The following is a 23763-nucleotide window of genomic DNA, read 5'->3' as shown; positions in this document are numbered from 1 at the left end:
GTGAGTCAGCCAAAGTCACAATCCAGGGCAGAGAATGACCATGTCACAGAGGCCCGGAACCTCAGAATCTTGGCGCTGGGAGCCAGAAGAGGCCATTGGCTCCTGACGGCCATGGACTCACGCCGCTGAGGGAGACCACGGTTGTCCTCAGGAGCCCGGTGGGAGCCATGAACTGAGGAGGCGGAGCAGAAGCGGCCAGACCAGGTAGCGGCCCGGGGGCCCCCGTCTCCCGCAGCTCCTCATCACGGCCCCTGCCCGTGTTCATCATTCGCTCCTTCCTTGTGGACTCCCACGTCACGCCACACGCTGACAACCATGCTGTCAACCATGCTGAGGACAGGGGCAAGCAGCGCCGCGAGCCCGGAGGGGAAGCCAGACGATTCAGGAAGTCCTAATCGCGATCGAAACGTGATGGGGTGGGGGGGATGTCCAGGGAGCCCCGAGGGCAGTGAGGGAAGTGCTCCTCAAGGGCGTGCTGTGCAGGCTGCGGTTTCCGGTCTGAGTGAGGGACAGCGAGGGGCCGGGCCGGGGGCGAAGGCGCAGACAGGGGCGGGCGGGCGGTGGCAGGGGCCTGCCCTGGGCCAGTCTGGCAGCGAAGGGACCAGTGGCTAGAGGGAGGAGGTCGCGGGGCGGCCTGGCTGTCCTCTGGGCAGTGAGGCGATGGCTCGGGAGGCAGGGACCTGAGGGGACCGTCCCTCCCTCCCTACGCACAGTGCGCGGGACTGACTCGTGACCTGCTCTCCCCCTGGGACGTGGCGACACCCCTGTTGAGGACCTGTGCCCAGGGACCTGCCCACAGGGGACATGCCCAGGAAAGCCCTGGACGGGAGCTCCAGGTGGCCCCTGGTCACCGGGACGAGAACGGCTTCTAGAAACAGCCCAGCCCAGACCTGGAAGGATGGAGCCCCGCACGCGGGACCCCCGAGGGGACAGAGGGCTCTGAACTGTCGACTCAGGGCCGCTGATCTTCGTGGGGGGGGGGTTGGGGTAAACCCCAGGCACAGAGGAGGAGAGAGGGGGAGGGGCAGAGGGAAGAAACCACTAAGGAGGCAAAAACCTCCACAGACAGAGAAAAGCCACGGCAGAGCCTGGACTCGGGTCCGGCCCCTAAGAGGGCAGACGGCAGCGACACGGACTGGGGGGCCAGGCTCCCTGCGCACACACGCACACACACGCGCACACACGCACACGCACACACACACACACACACATGCACACACACGCACACGCACACACGCACACATGCACACACACACGCCCTGACTCCCCCTCCCCACGGCCCCAGCTCTCACGCTTCCCGGCAAACACTCAGAAGCCCGGACGAGGCCAAGGGGCCGTGGGGGGCTCCGCAGCCCGGCAGGCCCCCCCTTCTCCCCCCGTCCCCCTTCCTGTGCTGATGTCTCTGTCCCGTGTCCACTTCCCGAGCGTCTGCCCTCTGCCCTGCCCACTGCGTCTGGCTCCCTCCCAGGGCACGAAGGGCAGGTCTCAGCAGCCCGGCCTCCTCGGAGTCTTCTGACCTGGCAGGAGGGGGCGTGTGACCTGTCCCCGCCTCCCGTGGCTTAGCCACCGGTCCTGTTCTTGACACTAAGCAGAAACCTCTTCCTACGTGACACAATTATGTCCTGAATAACTGGCAGGCGCGGAGTCCCGAATGCACCAAGGCTGACACCCCGCCCCAGAGGTCACTTTCCCTGCGTGGGCGAGAAGCTGCCCCTGACCCAGCTCATGCTGCGGCCACCGAGCCAAGCATGGAGGGTGTAGACCCGGTGGCCAGAGCCCTGCGAGGTGACCCCTCCCCCTCAAATTCCTCTCTCCAGGTGCTCTGGTTCAGGAGGTTCAGGAGGGGACCCCAAAGGGGAGTCAAAGCATAGTGACGGCCTCCTCAGGCACATGCCAGGGGCCCCCTCCCACCGGGAGACCCCGAGGTGACACTTGGAGGGCTCCCAGGTGGGGTGGACACAGGCTGGGCTGGGCAGGGCCACAGCTGTCCGTTCGGCCGTGTGGGGGCGTCGCCATGCGAGCCGATGGAGGTGAACCCCCAGCTGGAAAGGGTTGCGGCTAAGCGCCTACCACCCGTTTTCGGAGACAGCCAAGGCCCTCGGCTTCCGGCAAAGCAGGGCACCTGGCAGCTTCCCGTTAGAAACCACCTAATTTGAGACTCCTGCACACCGTCCGTGAGCAAAAGCTGTGGCAAGGAAGGGTTGATGCGGCTCTCTGTCCCACTCAGGTAGCCCTCAGGAAGGCTTTGGGGGTGAGGGGGACGCCCCAGGAGTCCCCACATCCACAGGACAGAGAAAAGAATAGAACGTAGAGACGACGGGAACACTCTCTAGGCGTCGGGTGGTGCGTTTGGAGCAGGGCTGCGAGGGAGCGGCAGGATGGAGGGAGGCGTAGGGGCACGGAAGGGTCCGTGGGCACAGGGCACAGGCGGGGACAGAGCCCCGCGCCTCACGAGCCCCTCGGACAGGCTCCGATTTTAAAGCCTGGGGAACATTACGGAGAAATCTCCATGCGGTCCAGACGTGCAGCCATCGTCAGAAACCTCGAGCTCCTCCTTCCTCGTGCTGTGTTTGTGCACGGGCACACGTGGCCACACACGCACACACACATGCATGCGTGCACACGCACACACAGGCATACGAGCATGCGTGCCTAGTAGAAAGCCCACAGCAGTAACTGGTTCAGTTTTAAAAACCAGTTTGGGCCAGAGGCTCGTCTGAAACTGGCAGGCGGTGGCGGTCCTGCCCGAGCAGTTAGTCCTCCCTCCAGCTCCCCCCTCCTCCTTCCCCTGGGTGACAGGGCTCGCACAGGCCTGGCACCTCCCAGCCCCGGTCTGAGTCACCTCTCTGCAGGTGGATGGATTGGGGGACGGGGAAGCCGGCCGCCAGCTCTCCTCTGAGAATGATCCCTCTCTCCTAGGACCAACAAAACGCTGGAAGATGAGTGACCAACAGAAAAACAACCCGTGCTGCCCCCCCAAGCCTCCGTGCTGCCCCCCCAAGCCCCCGTGCTGCCCCCCCAAGCCCCCGTGCTGCCCCCCCAAGTCCCCGTGCTGCCCCCCCAAGCCCCCGTGCTGCCCCCCCAAGCCCCCATGCTCCCCGCCCAAGCCCCCGTGCTCCCCGCCCAAGTCCCCATGCTGCCCCCCCAAACCCCCTTGTTGCATTGAGCCCAAGTGCTGTTCTCTGGAGGCCAAGCCTGAGTGCACGTGCCTGGATAAGGGGTCCGAGCCCCCGCCACCGCAAACTCAAGATAAGAGCACCCAGAGCCAACAGCCGCCCCCAAGTCCAAAGCCTGCACCCAAGCCGGGGACCTTGGGGCCGAAGGAGCCAAACAAGTAGACGGGCCAGTCCCACCTCCTAGAAGAGCGGCTTCTCACTGACCCCCAGTTCCTGCCACCCGGAGCCCCTTCGGAGCCCCCACCCTCTGGAGGCCTCTGGCTGGAAATGGAAGGCTGGCCGAGGCGGCAGCCATCTCTCCTAGCGGCCCTGATGTCGGCGCGAAAATAAAAGAGCAATAAAAAACTCAGCTCCCCGTGCTCCTTCGCCCGTGAAACCACGTGAAACGGTCTCACCTGTGAACCCGGCTCACCTGTCTGGCCTCATGCCAAGGAAATGTGTGGGGTGGGTGGTGCAGGGCGGGGGGGCCGGGGGAACCCGGAGCCCAGGAGCACAGAGCCTCAGAGAGCCAGAGTCACCCTAAGAGCTAGGATTCCAGTGCCCCCACGTCCCCGGGGACTACGTTTGAGACCAGAATGAGCAAGAGCAGGTCCCCAGGAGGGGTCCCCTGCCCCACCCCACAGGGAGGCCTCCCGCGACCCCACAAAGCTCGGGGCTGGCGCGGGCGTCGAGGGCTGTGACATCAGCGCCCGCTCTGACCCCGAGCGGTCGTCCTGTCTTCCAGGCTCATTGGTAGAATGAGCTTTAATTCGCATTTCCTTAATGGCTCGTGATAATTGAGCATCCTTCTGTCCCCAGACCTCCTTCCATGAATTATCTGTTCAAATGTTTCCCCCATTATTTTGCTGGGCTGTTCTGCTCCTTCTACTGAATTCTGAGGGTTTTTAAATACATACGCATTATGTATTCTTGATATGAGTCCTTTATCAGGTAAGTTATCTGTGTATATTTTCTCCAGTCTGTGGCTTATCTTTTCATTCTTTCAAAGAGGAAGAGTTCTTGATTTTGATAAAATCCAATCACAGTTTTCTGCCATTATCTGAACGTAGGGCGTTCCCATGAAACTTGTCATAAACCAAAATGGCTTTCTGGAAATTGGCATCACTCCACTTTTGGAAAGAAGGAGATATCTGTAACCGATTTTTTTTTTTCTTTTATCAATCTTGTTTTTGGTTTCATGGCTAAGAAATCTGTGCCTAATCTTAGGACACCAAACTTGTCCATTTCTACCCCCCAAAAAATGCCTGCTGAGATTGTGACTAGGATTGAATCAAATCTACAGATTCAGCTGGAAAGGGATGAACATTTTAATGATATCAAGTCTTTTGATTCATAAACGTGGACTATTTCTCCATTTGCTTAGGTTGTGTTTAATTCCTTTAAAGTTTTGTAGCTTTCCATGACCAAGTTTTGCATATTTTACCTGAGTATTTCATATGCTTTGATCATATCATAAATGGTATGATTATTCATTGTTAGCCTATAAAATATAATAATTTGTTTATTGATCTGGTGTACCGCTTATTAGTTTTAATATCTTCATATAAATTCCACAGGATTTTCTCCATGCATCATCAGTTATATTGAGATGATCAACGATTTGACTTGATGGATTTGTGAATGTTAAAACGAACCTACCTCCTGAGATAAACCTTATTTGGATCAAGTTCCCTAATCCTTTTTGCATGTTTTTAGATTTGATTTGCTAAAATTTTGTTAAAATTTCGTCTCCATGTTAGAGGGGGTATTAGTCCATTGTTTTCCTTTCTTTGTCTGGGTTTGGTAGAAAAGTAACACTGTCCTTAGAAAATAAGAAATGGTCCCTTCCCCAATTTTCAGATCAAACATCAACGAAATAAAAAAACAAAAAATATAGAAAATCAACGAAACAAAAAAAAACTAGGTCTGTCTGGAGACTGATGAAAACAGGAGCCAGACTGAGCAGGGGAGAAATAGCCAGGGGCTCCTTGGGCTGGGCAAGAGCAAGGTCAAGGCCTCTGCAGCTGTCACAGGATGTGAGCTCATCCCCATGCTGGGCGGGGCTGGACAGTTATCCGCACTCATCATGAACTGCCCCCCAGGCCTATGAGGTCACCCACACACGTGCTAAGGGGATGTCCCCTATGCACATGCCTGTCTGGCCCCCAAGTGGGGCCACGTGAGGGCAGAGCATGAAGCCTCTGAGCCCCTCAAATGCTGGGGCTCCACACACCCCCTCTCGGCTCCACACTCCCCCCTCCTTCACATACTCCAACTTTGCCCAGCAGCCAAGGACTCCCACGCACTCTTCCCCCCGAAGCTTTCATTATCCTGTGAATCAGAGGGCAGGAGGCGGATGTGGAAACCCTTGTGACCAGTGTGACTCCCTCGAGCAGGGTCTACCACCCTGGGCCTGACTGTCATGAGCTGGGGAGAGGTGGTTTCCTGCCACATGAGGTGGGCAGCAGAGCTCAAGGTCATGGGTGCCCAGGCGAGGATGCTTGGCTGGTGCCCCACACAGGAGTGGGGGGCGGGGGAGGACTTTCTCTGTCCCATAATACAGCAGAGCAAGGTCCTGGGGAGCAGAGAGCGCCCGGGGAGAGCCAAGCCCTCCAGAGCCAGCATCCCTCCATCTGCCCCTCCGGACCAGGCCGCAGGAGCTGAGCTAACAGCGCAGACATGGCTATCAGGGGCTGTGAGGACGGCGTCTTTCAGAAAACCCACGAGGAGTCAGGACACTCCTCAAAATTCGCCCCAGAGATGACTCTTGGTCTTCACCTTGTCCTGATAGTTCTTTTTTGATCAGGTTATAAAGAAGAGGGTTTAAATCCACAGTGTCCGTGGAATAAGCTATAAACCCATCATTAAAAAGAAAAGCAAGTCACGATTCAAACGCCATAAGTGTAATTTCCCAAGCAGTGCGGCGGGGGGAGAGGGGGAGTTGGGACACTCTGCCGCGTGGGGAGGGGGCACTGCTGGCGATGCCCCCCACCAAAGCCCCCACTCCCCCTCCCCACACACCTAGAGCAGAGCCCTGGGGACTCGGGGAGGGTGGGGGGCCGCCACCCCACAGGCAGAGCAGGGCAAGGCAGAGGGAGACGCGGGAGGGGCGAACGGGGCGCATCGGGCAGACCGCGCCGAGGCCCAGCCCGCACCCGCTCTGAGGGCTGCTCAGGCTCGCGTAGGAAGAGGTCCCATCCTCCTCCCACCTCCCACGTCTCCGAAAACAACCGCGCCAAGCGGCTGCCGTGGCGCGGGAAGCGCGGTCCTCACTGTTGCCTGCACCGCGAGCTTCCGCCAGCGTCCTCGCCCGGACTGCGCCCGGCCTCGCGGTGCGTTCCGATTCTTGGGCACTTCAGTGACCACAGCCTCGGCCGGCCGCGGCCGGCACACAGCTGGAACCCCCGCGAGCCTTCCGTTTGTCCCTGCTGGGACGCGCGTCCCCTCTGGCTCGGGACAGAGGCCACTTCCTTGCAGAATGGAGTTCCAAGTCGGTGCTGAGGGCGCTGAGCGAACGGGACGGCCGCGAGAAGCCCCCGCCACCCCCGGCCTCGGCGACAAGCGAGTCTTCCCGCTCCAGCCGGGACGCCCCGGACAGACTCATTTCACACCCTTGGAAGTGAATCTGTCAGCCTAATGACGGAGACAAGCCCATGTTACAGGTGGAGAAACTGAGATTCGGGGATGCTTGGCTGAGCTCACAGAACAATCGGGAAAGGGAGCCAGTTTCTGAGGTGCCTCCCTCACCTCGCCTCATGTGCCCAGGTGTCCTGAGCAAGGCAGGCGGGCGTGGCCGAGGCCCCTCTGGCCAGGCGGGAGCTGAGTGTCTCTGTGAAAAGGGGCCCCCAGGGATTTTCTGCCTCAGGTGCCTGTGATGAGTCTGGGAGGGGCGGGAGGAAGTTGCCACTGGAGTGGGGGAACCAGTCCATCTCCTTGGACCCGGGAAGGAGGCCAGGCCGGGGACGGTATAAAGGGAGCCCCGGCCCCGTTCTGCTCAGCACTGCCCTGGAAGCCTCTGCGGCCGCCCTTGCCCTGAGCCCGGTGAGTGTCAGCTGGTGGCGGCAGCAGCGGGGCTGGGACCAGGGGCCTCCGGCGGGCCAGCGTGCGGCCAGCGTGGTCATTTGGGGCGGGCGCAGGGGTCACTCGTGGGCCAGATTCAGCTGCAGCCCCTGTCCCAGGAGGCCTCAGGTCACCTCACCAGGTCAAGGGACAGGTGTAAGGAAACAGGACAGACGGCAATGTCCTCATGTCCCGTCTTTTCTTGGGACCATATTTTGGAATGTGTGCGAGAGAGACAGAGAGAGAGACAGAGAGAGAGACAGAGAGAGAGGCAGAGAGAGAGACAGAGAGAGAGAGAGAGAGAGAGAGAGACGAGAGAGAGACAGAGAGAGAGACAGAGAGAGAGAGAAGATTGGGGTGCAGGAGAACATGGCCAGTTTCTTTCCTAAACTTGAGTTGACGTGATTTTTCCTCCTTCATGGGGGCAGGGTGTTCGCAGAAAGGCTGTAACTCTTGGCTCTGTGCCAAACGGGGGGTGGGGGACTGCAGAACAGGACAGCTGTCTGCGTGGGGGACACCCAGGCAGAGCAGGGACAGGAAGACGCACCTCAGAAGCGGAGCCGTGGAAGAGCCGGCCCTACTCTCGGCAGCCCGCCGCCGGCAGCCCGCCGCCCGCACCCCGCGGCCCTCGCCCTGAGCTCTGAGGTCGGGAGAGAGAGACGCTCTGGAGCTGAGGCCCAGAGGGGCTGAGTGCCTTGCCCAGGAACACACGGCATTCCAGGGGGAGATTTAAGCCAAGCATATGTCGTGTGAGTCCCGTCCTGGGCTCACGCCATGGCCTGTCAGGCCCTCTCTGGCGTGGGCTTTGACTCAGGAGACTATTCCCTTCCCAGGACCTTCTCTCCACCCTGGTGAGTGGATGTCAGGATGAGGGCGGAGACAGGAGGAGACCCAGCAGGAGGCTCCCCAGAGGGCTTCTCCCCACCCCTCCCTACTCCCAGCCTCACTCTCTGCTTCTGGAGAATGACAGCTGTGGGGGAGTACCCAGCTCCAGGGAAGAAGGGGTGCACAGAAACTGGGTGCTGCGGCAGACTCACCGGGATTCGTCTGCTTCCTCTTTTCAGCCAACCTCCGGCCCCTCCTGTCTTACAGGTTGACCCAAAGCAGCTTCCAAGATGTCCCAGCAGACCACTCTGCCAGTGACCCTGCCCCCCGCCCTCAGTCAGCAGCCCCTCAAGCCTGCTTCCCCTCCCGCCGACACTCAGCAGGAGCAGGCGAGGCAGCCAACTCCGCTGCCCGGCGCGTGCCAGAAGGCGCCCTCCGAGCTCCCAGGGGAGGTCCCCTTGGTGCACGGGGAGAAACACGCAACTCCCGTGAAGGGGCTGCCAGAGCAAGACACTGAGCCCCAGCGGCAGGAACAGCGTCTGGAACAGCCGCAGCAGCAGCAAGAGTCACGGGAGCAGGAAGTGCACCTGGAACAGCACCTGGAACAGTACTTGGAGCAGCAGCAGCAAGAGTCACAGGAACAGGAAGTGCACCTGGAACAGCACCTGGAACAGCACCTGGAGCGGCAGCAGCAGCAGCAGGAGCAGCATGAGAACCATCTGGAAGCAGAAAGCGTGGAGCAGCAGCTGGAGGGAGAGAAAGCGCGGCGGGAGCAGCAGCTGGAGGGAGAGCTGGGAGAGGATAAGCAGCTCTTGGACCAGCAGCTGGATCGAGAGCTGGCAAAGGGAGGTGAGCAACTGGAAGAGAAGGGGTGGCAGCTGCTGGAGCCCGGGGAGCAGCGGGAGGGGCGGCTGGAGCCCCCCGCGTTCCTCCTCGCTCCTGGCCAGGTGCAAGAGACCCGCCCAGTCCCGCTACCGCAGGGAGCGGTCGTGCCTGCGGCAGAGCAGCAGCAGAAGCAGGAGGTGCAGTGGCCTCCCAGACATAAGTAGCCAGCTCCAGCGTCCCACAGGTGAAGAGAGAGCCAGTGGCCTCGCTCACCTCAGGTCCCCAGCCTGGGCGGCCTGCCTCATCGGTGGACCTGCCCGACCTTGACCTTCTGAATGTCTCTGTGATAGGGTCGGGGGAGGGGGAGGGGCATCACTGCCCAGCAGCTGCTCCTGACGAGCCCAATTCCAGCCTCAGGTGGCCAGGGCCTCTGCCTGTGGACGGCCCCGCAGTCCTTCTGCGGTCACCCCCGTGTTACGGCCGGATCTGTGAGCGCACAATGACGCTGAATAAACTCTGGACGTCCCGGGGTCCTGTGTCCTTTTTCCCTTCGTCCCCTGTCTCTCTCCACGCAGAAACCTGTGTGTGACTCGAAGGTTGCCACCGACGCTCGGGGCCAGCTCCCACAGGGGGCGCGCATCTCCACCCCTCTTTAATCTGCTCCCAACTCCATCCAGTACATTCCACAGCTTCTGAAAAAGAAAGCAAAGCAACATAATGAAAACAAAAACGAGCTTGTCAGGCCCCTGGAAGCAACGCTCACTGGCCTCAAGGTGGGGCCGTCATTCTGGTGGGGGGCAGGGGGAGGGTCCCCATCTCGGCACCGACTCACACACACACCCAGCCCAATCCCAGTCCACGGCCTGGGGGCAAGAAGACAGTGGCTCTGGGTTCTGGACCCTTCCCGGGCTTTCTCTCTGCAGAGGGCCCTCGCGGTCCCCAAGAGCCTTGTGGCTGCCTCACTGGTTAAGGACGGCTTGAGGGCAGCACTTGGAGCAGAACCGGGAAAGGCGGAGAGAGGAAAGGCTGCCAGGACTGCCCTCTCATGGGGAATGTTCGGTAAAGGAAGTGAAGGTCGGGCCAACTGGAAGCCAAGTTGCCGAATAGGCTGGAGAAATAGGGTCCAAGGTCACTGCACCTGACACCCTCCCTGACACTTCTGTGGCCTGCACTGCCATCGGTCCCCCAGGACTTGGGGCTCCCTCTTTCCTGGGGCTCCCCTGCCTTCGACCTCTAACCACATTGCCTCAGGCAGATCGTCTCAAGTCACTCATTTTACCAAGAGCACGGGCTCACGTCGGGGACGTTGCTACTGGGACCCAAGTCAAAGGGTCTGAACGGCACTTAGCAGCCCCTCCCGCCCCGCCCCCCCACCTCCGGCGACACTCGCTGTCTCTCTTCCTTAAGTGTCGTCGCCTGGGTAATGGCACCCCCGTCTGTGCACCCACCTGGGGACTGCTACCCGCAGGTCCTTCGGGGGGGTAGTTCTCCCCTCCCCACCCAGCTGGCTCTGCCGAGACCTTCAACCGACGACCAGGAGAGGATGCAGGGCAGATCGTGAGACAAGTGTTGTCTTACGAGGCAGCTGCTTCGGTTGAGGATTCGTCGTCGTCTTCGGCCAGTGGGGACCTGGGGACCGACATCTCCTAGGCAAGGAGAGCGGCCCCCGTTCTGCAGGCTGGGAGAACGCCGGAGATCCGGGGGTTCCCTGCGATGAGGCGCGAGGCTTGCGGTTTCCTTTCTTCCTTCCCGAGGCTTGAGGTTCCGTGCCTCTCCGTCCGAGTCCCGCCCTTGGTGCAAGAAACAGGCGGATGCTGCCCCTGTCGCCCCTGTGAAGGTCCCCGTCAGGTCTCGGGCCCGCTGCGGGCGGTGACAGCCTCTTTAAACGCCGCCGCGGGGGCCTTCCGACTTCCATGTCAGGTCTTAAGATAACGGCTGGACGGCCCGCGCTTACGTTCTTCTCTGTAAAGCACCCATCACATCTGGCGACAGTCAGCTAATTCCGCCGTCCTCAAAGCTATCACTTCCTCCATCCATCTCAAACGTCAAAGATGTCACACAAGCCAGGCCAGCGCCGTCCACTGCATCTGCCCGCATCCACCACGAGAGACGGTAATTACAAAGCTCTGACGTTCTTGGTGTCTGTGAAGAGCGAGCTGACCCCAAACCCCACCCCGAGAGGCGGCCTCCCAGAACCACAGCCGGCAGGACTCGTCCCCCGAAGCGTTTCCTGAGAGGAGGCTTCTTTTGCAAGTGGTTCACAAAGGCAGCGCTTCTCGGGGACACCAGCACAGGAGCAGGACAAGCGGGACTGCGAAGGAGGGGAAAAAACGTGGTTTCAGGCAAAGAGCATGGAGCGTAGGTAGCTTCGCCTGATCCTGCAAGAAACTTCCGGAAGGAGCGTGAAAGCAGCCTCGGAGCTGTGCTGAGAGGAGACTCCAGAGCCGGCTCCCCTACCCTCGTTCCCGTGGGACATTGGCTGAGGGTCACCCCAAGGCGACGTGACACCCACCCAGTCACCCGAGGGTGGTCACTTGAAAAAGTGTCACAATATGAGCAGGTGGCATCGGGTGACTCCGCGAGGCCACAGCCCACAGAATCCAGGCGTGAAAAAACTCGGGATGACAAATAACGGCGTGGTCTCGTCAATAAAAAATCCCAAGGCGACAAAAAATGCACAGACGTTCCGACGATTAAAGTAAATGCAGTAGGTACAGCCACGTCCTAATGCACTGCCTTGTGTTGATCCGTTTAAATAAACTGTTAGAAAATCAATGACCTTCGTGAGATGACGGGGAAATGGGGACCCTGACTGGATGTTTCACAGCATAGAGCTTCGTTGACAGCTTTAAGGCGCGATAACGTTTAACGCAGCAGCTGGGAGAGTCCTTGGTTTAGAGAGATCTACAGAGAATTGACGTAAGTCTGGAATTTGCTTAAAAAAAAAAAAACAACGCCGGAGGGCAGATACAAATAAGACGAGACCGACGATGATTTTATAGTTATTAAAGGGGGCGACGTGCATGGGATTGATCCTCCTCTTCTGTCCCCTTTTGTATGTGTGTACAATTCCCACAAAATAGTGAAAAACAATGATTTCATTGAAAAATGCCAATATATACGATATAGAAATTGTATCCCTTGTAACTAGTTAAACACATAGCAAAAGAATTAGATTTCAACTTAAAAATGTGAAGAACAGTGGCGGGGGCCGGCCAAGGGCAAGGGCACCTGGGTCGGCCGGCCGGCTTCCCACGCGTCCGTGGGCTCTTGCTGCCCTCTAGTGTCCGGATGCAGAAATGCAGGGCTGGACGGGCGGCGCCCCCTTCCCCCGCCCCAAGGCGGTTGGGCGGTGTCCAGGCTCCACGTGAGACGCCGCCTAGAAAATGGTGACGAACAGGGTAGTTTGCGCCCTGAAGCATTCGGGGTGAGCAGAGGCGTGAGACAAAGCACAGGTCACTCTACTAACAAGAACCGTCACCCCTTAGTGAGCGTCCGGTCCGCCCGTCACCGCGTCGAAGGCTTTACAGGCATGACCTCATCTTCCAGGCACCGCGAGGCCGTGACGTCAGCGCAATCATCCTCCTCACCCTGGGGACGAGGAGACCGAGGTTCAGCGAGGACGAGTCACGCACCCAAGGTCACCTGCTAATCACTGAGATGCAGACCCGGATATGTCTGAACCCCAAGTCCCGGAGGGGGTGGCGTCTGAGCTGGCCCTGGAGAATGAGCACCACGTGCAGGGGGCGGAGCAGGGTCCCCCGGAGCAGGGTCCCCGGAGCAGGGATCCCCGCGGGCGGCCGAGCGCGCGCACAGCCGGGGAACGCGGGGTATCACCGCAGCTGAGCAGTTGCGTGGGGCTGGGGCGCGGGAGGCGGGGAGCCGGACGGCAAAGCCGGCGGCCTCCACTCCGCGTCGCGTGTTCTTGCTCGAGACCCTGTGCTAGGCGCGAGGTGGCTGGAAACGAAACAGGAGGTGCGCTTTCTCGCCAACAGGGCAAGGCAGAAGCCACCAGCCGCATCTCGCCCCAAGGGGACAGCGGGGGTGCCCCGAGCCGCCGGGGCCTGGCCGGAGGCCGAATCGGTAAGTACAGATGGCACTTCCGCCCCAGAGAAGATGAGAGAAGATTCTTTCCTCGGAGGCCACGCGGGGGGCGACCCTCTGCTCTGGACCTCGGTGGGAGCGCGAGGTCTGCCACGAAGCGCTTTTAAACGGAGGCACTTTCCAGAAAGGCCTGACGCCCGCGCAGCCAGACGACCAACGCTGGCCTTCGAAGGTGCCTCGCCGCCACCCGCCAAAGGTCGGTTTGCTCCTGGCCAAACTGAGAATAAAGCTGCAGAACAAAAACATGCCTTCTGGGATCTGAGAAGGACCCGCGAGGAGGCGGGGCGGTGTCCGGGCTCGGCCCTCCTCCCGAGTGCGCCCAGGGGGACCCACCTCAAGCAGCAGGCGGGTCAAGTCGCCCCAGCGCAGACCCCTGCGCAGCCCCGCGCGCCACGGCGCGGCCCCTGCCGCTGCCCGGCGTCCCGAGCCCGCCCGCTGCCTGCCCGGCGCGCTCCCGCCTCGCGCCGCTCCCCGGCCGCGGCGAGACCAGTCCCCCTCGCGGCCTTTGCGCCAGCCCCAGCTCTGCCTCGATCCACAGACCCCCCTGGGACCCCCGTTCCCCCGCGCGGCCAGCTCCCCTGTCTCCGTCACGGAGGTGGCTTCCTCTGGAGCAACACGCAGTGCTGGAGTTTCTCCAAAGCCCTCAGCGACTTACCCAAAATCTCGTCATTGACCTACTTATTTCTCGGTGGCTCGTCATCACCTTGCTTTACCCTGTGCGCTCTGCACCCGGGAGCGGCCTGTGCGTCTGAGTTTTCCCCGTGTGGCATGTTCCAGGGGACTGTCACCCTACCCGCCTGATTGGGCCTGGCAAAGACCCCTGAGGTGCAGCCAGGACAGTCCCCCAACCCACGGCCCGTGAGCCTAGAAATCAGCCAGGGGCTGGACTCTCTCCAGATGCCCAGCTCCTGGGCCCTTTTGGACTTAGGAGTGTGACCAAATGGTTAGCCAGAGAGCTGGGGTGGGGGCGAGGGGGAGGGCAGACGTCTCTGAACCAGAGGGATAGGTCAAGTTATCCACTCCAATCCGGAAACTTCTAGGAGAACAGGGAGGGTGTCCTTGACCTTGGCTCGCCATAGTGCGTTGAGGAGATGGCACAGAGCAGCGATTACAACCCCCCTCCCCGGCCCTCCCCGGAAGGCTTCGGCAGCGCCCCCTGGCTGGTTTCCAACCCCCCCCACCCCCAACCTCCTGCAACAGCCTGTGAATAACTCCACCAACGCATGGACCACATGTGCGCTAAAATCGTTGGTACAGAGCGTTACTTGCTCTAGGTTCTGAGAACTTGCAGAGCAGAAGCTCTCTCATTTACTTCTGAGTCCTCAGTGTTGGGGTTCAGTGCCTGGACATAGTAGGTCCTCACCGAGTGGCGGTGAGTGGATGTTTCTTTAAGGTGTGCCTGAGGGCGTCCTCTGCTTCCGCACGACCCCTCCCCTGCGGCTCCGAGTGGTCTCACCGTGCAAACAGCTACTCAATGCCATCAGCATCCCAGACCACACCCTGCGTGGCCTCACCCGGGCCTAGCGCTTGGACCACGAGGAAGAATTCCCAAACAGTCACGCAGCCCAAGGAGGAGCCCGAGAGGCAAATCCGGGCCTTGCATCATCCTTTCCTGCTCTTCCTTGAAGGGAAACAGACGTATCTATAAACAAAAGCTCTTCGCACACCTAGGACGACAAGCATGCGTGTGGGGGGTTGGGCTGTGCGTGTGTGTGCGTGTGTGTGCGTGTGTGTGCGTGTGTGTGCGTGTGTGTGCCTCGTTGGGCATGAAGGGTGAAGAAGCCGTCGCCTCTGTGACTACCTCCCCGAGCTCAGCCTCCCATAACCTTCGGTTCCGACTATTCATCCGACAAACATTTATTGTGTTTGGCTTCGCACTCATCTGAGCTTGCTAGCAGGCGGCCATGGGAAACTGATGCTGGCCGCTTCGTTCCTGAAGACCGTGACTCCCGCGTCCCCGAATCGGAACCTCTGTCGGCCACCGGCCTCCCCCGCGGCCCGGCGTGGCCCGTTCCCGGGCCTTTCGCTGGGATCCTCTGTGTGCCCGGCTCCGAGAGGGTCTTTGGGGAGGACGTTGGTGGCTCTGTCTTCCAGCGTCTCGGGCCATTGCGATTATGTCATACGCCCAAACATCTCAAGAACCAAGAAGAACATTCGACACGTCCTAGCCGCTGTAGGAGAGGCCGTGGACCGGACACCGTGACTTTGTTTGGGCGGAGGGGACATTTCCTCAATTAAGATTTCATGAAGAAGGTGCATTTGAATTTTATATTTCAAGGGTTCCCTCCCGCCCCCTCTTCTCTTCATAGGAGACACTCAAAACGCCACGAGCTATGCATTTGAGATGGAGATGGGGGACTTGTCACGGCACCCTCAGCCCTCCCTCTGGAGTGTCCAAGCTGCATTCCCGCGGGCGCTGGCTTGTCTCAGGTCACCTCCGGCCGCCCTGCCAGGCTCTTCTCCCCTCGCCATGTCAGCCCCGGGGTCCACCATCAGCCCCGGGGCCCACCGTCTCCGAGAACGGCCATCGCGCCCAGTCCACCGCTCGCCCCCTCTCTGGCCCCGGCCCCCAGTTCTGGACGCCTCTTCCCAGGCTTCTCGTCGCTCCCAGGGCCTCTCCGTTGGCCCCGTGAGGCCCTCGGCCGCAGGCCGGCCCTGCCGTATGACCCTGCCACTCCCCCGTCTGCCCCCTCAGTGGGGATGATGAGGACAAGCCCAGGCACAGCCCGGTCTCTTCACCCCAACTCACCACGGTTCTGTTCTCTCCCGAGCAGATCCTGGAGGCCTCGTCCCCTCCTCAGAGAGTCATGTTCCTGCCCAGAGCCCAGGATCCTATATTTACATAAAGACTGAGCTCACCTTGCTCGCCTCTCTGCTCCCTGGCTGAGGGTCTGCTCTAAGCAACCTGCAGACAGACTCTTCCCACACTGCCCCCCGCTGGACAGAGCTCACCTCTGCACTCGGGGCCCAGCAGAGGGTCAGCTCGCGGAGAGAGCCCCTGACCCGCGGCATGTGCATCCGTGCGTGTGAGCGGGTGCGTGTGCATGCACACGCGTGGGCCATGTGCGTGTGGCACAGGATATGGAAAGACCTGCCCTCGTGGAGCCTTGGCACGACTCGTCCTGCCAGGCGCACAGTCCTGTCTCTACCCCGAGGCGAGCGTGATGCGCACACACCCACGCGCCCGCATTCTCCCTGCCGAAGGGCGAGCGTGGAAAAGGAGGGGGAGGCAGGGAGGGCCCGCGCGGCGGGCGTCTGCCCGGCCCCCACCCAGGCCCTCCTCTCCCCGCCAGGCACCATGTCCCGTCACGTGCCCGTAAGCGGTGGAAGGCCAGGACCCGGCCCTGCGGCCTGACCCTTTGCTGCCCAAAAGGGAACTTCAGGCTGCCCTTGACCATCGTAAGGCTGCGTTTCATGCAGACAGTCACGTGTTTATGGAGTCCCATCCGTCTAAACGAAGTCGGGCCAGCTCTGCAAGACTCAGCATCATATTTGGAACGTGACCTTTTTGAAACCTGCGTGTAATTGGATAGTTTTGCGGCTTGCTTTAACAGACCTGTCACTCAAAGAAGTACCTCGAAAAACAATTATTTTACTCAAGGTTCCAGGAAGAATGCCAAGGAAGGCTTCCGTTAACCCTCAGGGCGAAATTTCTTATCTCGACATAGGTAGTTAGGTGAGTCGGATGTCACACAGGCAGACACTGAGCCGCTCAAAAAAACAAACAAATACACACTCTCCTTCCCTTTCCAAGCCACCCAGAAACACCGCCTCCCAGACTCCGCGTGCGCGAGACCCTCCCTTCACTTCCGCTCTCGGCCGTGGCGCCGTCACTTAGCAGGAGACCGACTTAGCCTTCTGTTTTCCCCGGCTCAGTTTCGTTTTTCTCCCCTGCCCGTTTCTCTGATTCGGTACGGAAAGATCCGGGCGAGCCCTTTCTTTGCGGGACAGGATGGTTTGTAGCCGCCTGTCATATCGTCCCTTTGATCTTCGCAAATCTGAGGCTTCAGGAGATCGGTGGTGCCCCCGAGGGACCAGACACCTGCAGATGAGTCCTCCCGCTCAGGTCAGAGGATGCTCAGGTGGACCTTGCATCCGATGGATCCGGGCTGTCCAGGCCAGGGGACATCCCCTCCACCGACCCCAGTCACTGGAGCTGAGCAGAACGTCCCCTTGGTTGAGGAATGGGGCATCTCGTACATACGGTTTCAAAGACTCCTGGGAAGAAGGGAGGTGCCCCTGGCCCGCCTCTCGCCCCTGCCCTGCACCCGCACACACAGGTGTGAGCACGCAGAGACATCTGGCCTCCGCTTAACTTACCTGACGCACCTGGAGGGGACTCTCCCGAGGGTTGCCGGTCTCCTTTAAGAGAATCGGGAGTGGAGCAGGGCCCGGCTAGATGACGAGTGCCCTCTCCCTGGGTGACAAGGGACAAGACCGAAGTCCAGGGGTCCCATCGGGAGACTTTCGTCTCACCAGAGGTCACCCTGACGCTCGCTGCACCTGTCCCTAACCCACGTAGATCACGAGCTGTTCCTCGGAAGCCCTCGGGTCTGTATTGCGGGGACAGGGGAGCCAACCATAGCCACCTGGAGGGAAGAGCTCATGGGGGGACGGCAAGCTCATCCGGCCGCATCCGCCGTTCTCTCTGACTAGTTCCTCCGACTTATCCACCCGCCAGACGCGGCCGGCGGGCATCGGGGATCCGCGAGGGAAGGCCGTGCGAGGGAAGACTCGGCGATGAGAAACGGCGGGTCGTCCGCCGGGAACCTCGCGCAGGGCCTCGCGGGAGGCGGGCGGGGCGGTCGCGGCAGGATCTGGACTCTGTCCTGTAGGTAGAGGGAATGAGGGCCCTTCAGGGAATTCCGTGTAGGTGGATGGCGTGGGGTCATTTACATTTAAACTGTGTTTGTTTAAAATTTATTTTAACATAATTACAGACTTATAAAAAAATGTCAAGTACAGTACTAGGAGTTCCCGGACATCCTTTATACAGATCCACCTAGATACCCAAATCTGTCTCTGTGTTTACATGTATACGTGCATACACATCTATATACGTTCAGGAAGAAGAAAATAAAACAGACGAATAGAGACAAATACATACATATCTACATACGTACATAATACGAAGCCAGGGCATATCTACACGCATGCTGTATGTGTCTATGTGTGTACGCGTATGCACATTCGTATGTACATAGATGTATTTCTACATATTTGTAGCCATATGTATACATATGCACATGTTTCCGTATCTATTTATGTTTTATTTTCTTTTTCCTGAACATTTGGAGAGCAAATCGCAGACATGACGCCCCTTCACCCTTGAATACGTCCGTGTAGATTTCCTGAGAACAACATATTCTCCGACATTTGCGTTTCTGAGTCTCCATCCTTCAGCTTCTAACTGGAAGACGGTGCCCAGCCGGAGAGACGGCCCCCGGGGAGAAGGGGGGGCAGGCTTCTGGTGGGACCTGCAGGCGAGGTCGCAGGCGGTGCTGCTGGTCACTGGAATGGGGCGTGAGCAGCAGGGGCGCCGACAGCCGCCGCTGGGCTTGTTGACACCCGTGCGCCTTTGACACATCCAGATGGAAATGCCAAGGGGGCAGCGGGAGGCGCCACGGACCCGAAGCACGAGGCAGAGGCCTGGGCTGGGCGTGCAGATTTGCAGGTCGTTGGTGTAAAGGGGGCCATCCCAGTGCTGCCGGGGACCAGGAGCCTGCAGGCGGATCGCTGGAGAACCTCAGCCTTTAGGGACCTCGCCCCGCACTGGGGGACATACGGAAGAGTCAGCCTTAGCCCCCTGGGGTAGCCAGTTTCCCGGGACGTCCCTATCATGACAGCGAAACCACCGGTTCTGCACATGGAAAAGCCAGGTGGCTGAGGAGCCAGCCGTGGGGGCCTTGGAGGTGAATCACTCGCTTCCCACAACCGGGGACGGGTGGCTTGCAGGAGGCTGGGTAAGGCAAGAGAGAACAGGCCTTGCCTCGGCGTGGTGGCCGTGCAGGCCACAGCGCGTCTCCGGAGGAGAGGGGAGCGAGTCGCCGGAGCCTCGCCTGGTGTCTGGGGAGTCTGAGAGAAGTCGGGGGTGGGGCGTGGGCTTGGCGTGCGAGGGGTGCAGGCAGGAGGGGAGGAGACGCCCCGCTGAGGTTCTGACATCAGCCTGACTCCCACTGCGTTTGTTCGGTTGGCTGGTTGAGTTGAGTTGGGTCGAGTTGGGCTGGGGTTTGGGTCAGGCGCCCGGAATTCAAGTCCTGCCTCCGACATCTCACAAAACGTGACCTCGACGAAGTCGCTTCCCTTCTCCACTCGCCTTCGTGTTCACCGTCCCTTTGATCGACGAGGGTCACTGTAAAACCATGAGCTCCAGAAAGAGCATGGTCTCAAAAAGCAAACTAAACACGAGACCTTCCTAAGACACGAAAGCCGGCAGCCTTGCGCCGACCTCTGTGAACACGTCCCATTTCCCGGTGGCCTCTTGAGGGTGTTACCGTGTCGACAGACCGTGGCCCAGGAACTGGGAACGTGTCCTCCGGTCACTGGGCTCCTTCCGGCTCTGTCGGTCTGTCACCTGTTAGTCTAGATGCTTTCTGACCCCTGACTCAGCCCTGCCACTGGGAAGGAGGACGGGCCCTCGGGGACCCGGAGTCTGGATGCTGCGCTCCTTTGCTAGTGCTCAGTGAGGAGGTCCCTCCTTCCAGCCCCTCACCACTCCCTCCTCCGCCGCTGCCCGCTGCCCGGCCACAGCCCCCTGGGTGTCCCGCTGCCCCAGACCCACGTGTGGACAGAAACCGCCTTCTCCCCGCCGCCTCCCAGCCCTCGTCTCTGCCTCCCCAGCCCTGCCCCCGAGAATCCTCCCTCCTCCCCCCTCCTCCCTCCCAGTCCTGCAAGCCTGAGGGTCCCGAGTTCGAGATCTCGTTTTTTTGTTTGTTTGTTTGTTGTTTGTTTTTTTAACATATAAGGCTTTATGGTAGAGAGCTATTCAGTTACACGTGAGGGGTTCTGTCATTAGGCTTTATAATTTTATTTTTTAGTTGAATCTTAATTACAGTTGTCATTCAATGTTACGTGAGTTCCAGGCGGATGACATTTACACGCCTTACGACGTGGTCCCCGCCATCAGCTCGTCCGTCATCGTACGTGGTTATTATGTTACCGACTGTGTGTCCTGCGCCACGTCTTACCGCCCTGTGACTTCCTCATCTCGTAGCCGGAAGTTGGTACTTCTGGATCTGCCTCTGCTTCCTCACCCGGCCCCTCGCCCCCTTCCCCTCCGGCAACCACCGGTGTGTTCCAGTTCGTTTCTGTCTTGTTTTGTGTGTTTATTTGCTTCGTTTTTCAGATTCCACACAGAAGTGAAATCGTATGGTATTTGACTTTCTCCGTCTGGCTTATTTCTCTCAGCCTAACACGCTCTAGGTCCATCCACATTGTCACGAATGTTCAGATTTGATTCTTTTTTTTTTTGTGGCCGGGTAATAGTCCACCGTGTATAGGTGCCACATCGTTACCCAGTCGTCCGTCGAGGGACACATTTAGGTGGAATCCACATCTTGGCCACTGAAACACCGTGCTGTGGGGAGTCAGGACCATCCCTGAGCCCACCCCTCCCTTTCCAGCTCCACCGCTGTCCATCCTGGCCCTCTCCCGCTGACCACCCCGGCCCCAGCTCCCGCCTCCCGCGCTCAGCGCCGCCTGACTCAGCTCCACACCCCTCCTCCGTCGGCTCCCTGCTCCCTGTGGGCAAGCCTGGCGCGTTTACGCCTGGAGGGGGCCTCGGGGATGATCATGTTTTACAAGGAGAAAACCTGAGCCCCGGGGAGGAGAAGCCGGGGGTCCTCACACACACAGATAGGCGTCTGAGCCAGACGCCCGCCAGGGCCTTCTCAATAGGAGCGGACGCCTTCCTACCTCCCACGCCAAGCGCTGGGATCGTGGAAAAGCCACCGCATGGGAAGGATCCCCTCCGCCCCGCTCAGGGCGCGGGCCCCGTCTGCGGACCGTGCCGTCTGGGCTCTGCGGAGCCGCCCGCGTCCTGCCCTGCCCACTGCCAACAGCGCTTGCCCCCCACTGCGGCCCGGCCAGCCTCTCGCCTCGCCCCAAACACACCTCAGGCGTCTCCCCAGGCCGCGCGCCCTCGCGGGCAGGGTCCTCGTTCCCGTCACGGACGTTTATGGAGCCAGAACCGCGCTAGGTGCCCGGATGCGAAGGACAGCGGCGAGCCCAGTCTCTGCGCCGTTCCCGTCCTCCCCCGTGCACAGCTGCCCACAGCAGCCTGGCCCAGACGGGCGACCTCTCCCCGGAGCTCCTGTGCCGCCCGTCCATACCATTCCCCAGGGCCTGACTCACGGGGTCTGCCTCCCGGCTCCCCGTCACACTGGGCTGGCTTTATCCCCCCGGGAAAATCACATGCTCCCCGAGGTCCAGGCCTGTGTGGCACACGGTTCGCCGGTCCCCTAGAGTCCTCGCCGTGGTGTCTGCTTCCTGCACGTTTGATGAATGACTAGCTGCCCGCCAGACTCGGCCCTTCACCCTTCTACCCAGCCAGGTCCTGGTCCTGCTCAGGCCAAACGCGCGAACAAGCAGGTGCCTGTTTGCAAGCCAGAGGCATCCCGGGGGATGAGGCCCCCCCCCACACACACACACCGCCTCCTCCCCGGTGCACAGCTCTCACGCCCCTCCCCCGCCGCCACGTTCCTGTCCATACAGGTGAAGTGAGGATGAGATGAGCAGCAAGGAAAGCCCGAAGACGAAAAAATGTCCTCAGGAGCCCGGCGGGACCTCAGGCATGGGAAGCACGTGAGGGCCGTGGGGGCCACGTGCCTGGGCCGTCTGGGCCCGCGGTCAGAGGTCGACGCGCACGTGTTTTAGAAACTGGTAGAAAGTATCGCCTTCCAGCCCATCAAATTTACTGGGAACCGGCCTCACGCCCCGGTAAACGCGGGGGGCTGTGTGTGCATGTGTGACTGAGTGGTGTGTGTGCGTGCGTGCGTGCGTGTGTGCGTGTGTGTGTATGCGCGCGCGGTCGAGCCACCGGCAGCCGTGAGTGACGCGGTCTGAATGCCCGGAGCGCACGCTGCCTCGGCCGGGCCCCCAGGCCGCCGCTCCTTTTCCGGCCCCCGCAGTGGGACCAGCGCGTTCCTGAGGTAGCTGACCTCGCTGCAGAAACGCTGCTCTGCGTGGCTGGGGCTCGTGCAAGAAAAAGCCGACAGGTTTGCCAGCCCGGACGCGGGAGGAGCCCACGCTCGCGCCTCCTCCGGCCCTGCGGGCTCCACACCAGCGTCCCCTGGGCTGGGTTTCCTCGGCTGGTCCGAGTCAAAGACTCGAAAAGCATCTGTGAGAGTTGGACGTAGGAGGAGGATGGATGTGAGGGCGTGGTCGGTGTCCTCCCCGGGCCCCAGACCTGCCACCCGGAGCCCCGCTGCCCCGCTGCCCCGGCAGGTCCCAGGCCTGGCCCTGGCCCGTCCCCTGCACAGTGCGCGGGGCTGCTGAGCGCAGTGCCCCCGAGGGGCCGGTGGTGTTCGCGGCACGACCGCTCCCCGAGCCTCTCTTCCCGCGGTCGGGGAGGCACCTGAGCCAAGCCCTTCACAGCTCTGTGGCTACTTTTTTCGCGGTGACACCGGGTCCAAGGGATTCTCCTCCGACAGAGGCCCCCGTGCCTCTGGCTCCCGCTCAGCCACTTGTCCTGTGCCCCCCCCCCCGCCCCGCAACTCAGGACTGCGGTTCGGGGAGAGACCGCGACGCCCAGACCTGCTGGCTGCCCGGGATCCCGGGCGTGGGTGAAGCTTCTGGAAGACCAGCGGCCGCGGCCGTGTCTGAAGCTTAGAATGCGCTGCCCTCGGGGCCAGCCCGCCCGTTGCCAGGTCCCCCAGGCCCGGTCTCACGGCCCCGGTGGCAAGGGCCGCCCCGGGCCTTCCCGGTCTGCAGCGCCGCCCTTCTAAGAGCGCGGTCCGCCCCGGTTCTCAGCACGCCCGCCGCGGAGCAGCTGCGGTGGCCGAGCACGAATGTCACATGCCACACGCTGCGCAGCCCCTCCGCCTGTGGTCACCTTAACCTTGCTGCAGGTGAGGAAACTCAGGGCCGAAGACGCCGCATGCCCAAGGCCGCCCGCCCGGGGAGGCCGGAGCCCCCTGCACACCGCCTGGGGTCTCTCAGGCCCACACCTCATCCCGTCCGGGTCTGTGCCGGCCCTGTGCGTCCCCGAACCTCTGACAGGAGTGGGCGGCAGGGGGAGCCAGGACGGGGTACCTGGGATGCAGGACCCGGGCCAGCTGACTCTGCCATGAGCACGTCCTCATCCGATGCCTCTCAGACCCTCCGCCTTATGACAATCCTGTCCCCCAGAGTCTGGGGACAGAGACGGGCCCTGCCTGCTCCGCTGTAACCACCCGGTTTCTTTTAATGGAGCCTAATGATTTCCTCAACAGAAGATGCACCCCCCCCTTGCCCCCCATTATTGCTCCAATGACAACAGGCAGGAAACTAAGGCCACTGCCCCCAGGTCAAGCGTGGGTTTAGTGGGCTTCCCAGAGAACCGTCTGCCCCCCCCCCCCGAACAACGCTGCCCAGGCGCCCCGCCCAGACGCCACCTCCTCCCTGCCCACCAGGACTTCCCGCAGCACCGGCCCCGCGGTCCCACGCCCAGCGGTCCCGGATGCTCCCCAGGGACCGTCCCGCATGCCAAGGCTCTAAGAACGCAGTCACGAGTGGGTGTGGAAATCCCAAGCAGCCAGGCCTCGTAAAGTGGGGGGTGGGGGTGCCTCATCCCCAAGTCCCACTGCGCCAGGCAGGC

At 60.8% G+C, this 23763-nt stretch overlaps 2 protein-coding genes across 2 annotated transcripts; both read left to right on the top strand.

Moving 5' to 3' along the window:
- Nucleotides 1–115: 115 nt before the first annotated feature.
- On the top strand, nucleotides 116–3338 carry LOC118612931 (sperm mitochondria associated cysteine rich protein). Its single transcript, XM_036235182.1, has 2 exons — nucleotides 116–204; nucleotides 2920–3338. The coding sequence occupies exon 2, from the start codon at nucleotides 2940–2942 to the stop codon at nucleotides 3336–3338; it is 399 nt and encodes a 132-aa protein (XP_036091075.1). The 5' UTR covers nucleotides 116–204; nucleotides 2920–2939.
- Nucleotides 3339–8329: 4991 nt separating this feature from the next.
- Nucleotides 8330–9088, top strand: IVL (involucrin). Its single transcript, XM_036235243.1, has one exon. It carries the CDS (start codon nucleotides 8330–8332, stop codon nucleotides 9086–9088), a length of 759 nt encoding a protein of 252 aa, XP_036091136.1.
- Nucleotides 9089–23763: the final 14675 nt, after the last annotated feature.

Source organism: Rousettus aegyptiacus, unplaced genomic scaffold, assembly GCF_014176215.1.
Source record: "Rousettus aegyptiacus isolate mRouAeg1 unplaced genomic scaffold, mRouAeg1.p scaffold_m13_p_17, whole genome shotgun sequence".
NCBI lineage: Eukaryota > Metazoa > Chordata > Mammalia > Chiroptera > Pteropodidae > Rousettus > Rousettus aegyptiacus.
This window is presented reverse-complemented; position numbering and strand designations above follow the sequence as displayed.

What these genes read in the sequence shown, in the direction of transcription:
- LOC118612931 (XM_036235182.1), top strand. Translation starts at nt 2,940, where the DNA reads ATGAGTGACCAACAGAAAAACAACCCGTGCTGCCCCCCCAAGCCTCCG.
- IVL (XM_036235243.1), top strand. Translation starts at nt 8,330, where the DNA reads ATGTCCCAGCAGACCACTCTGCCAGTGACCCTGCCCCCCGCCCTCAGT.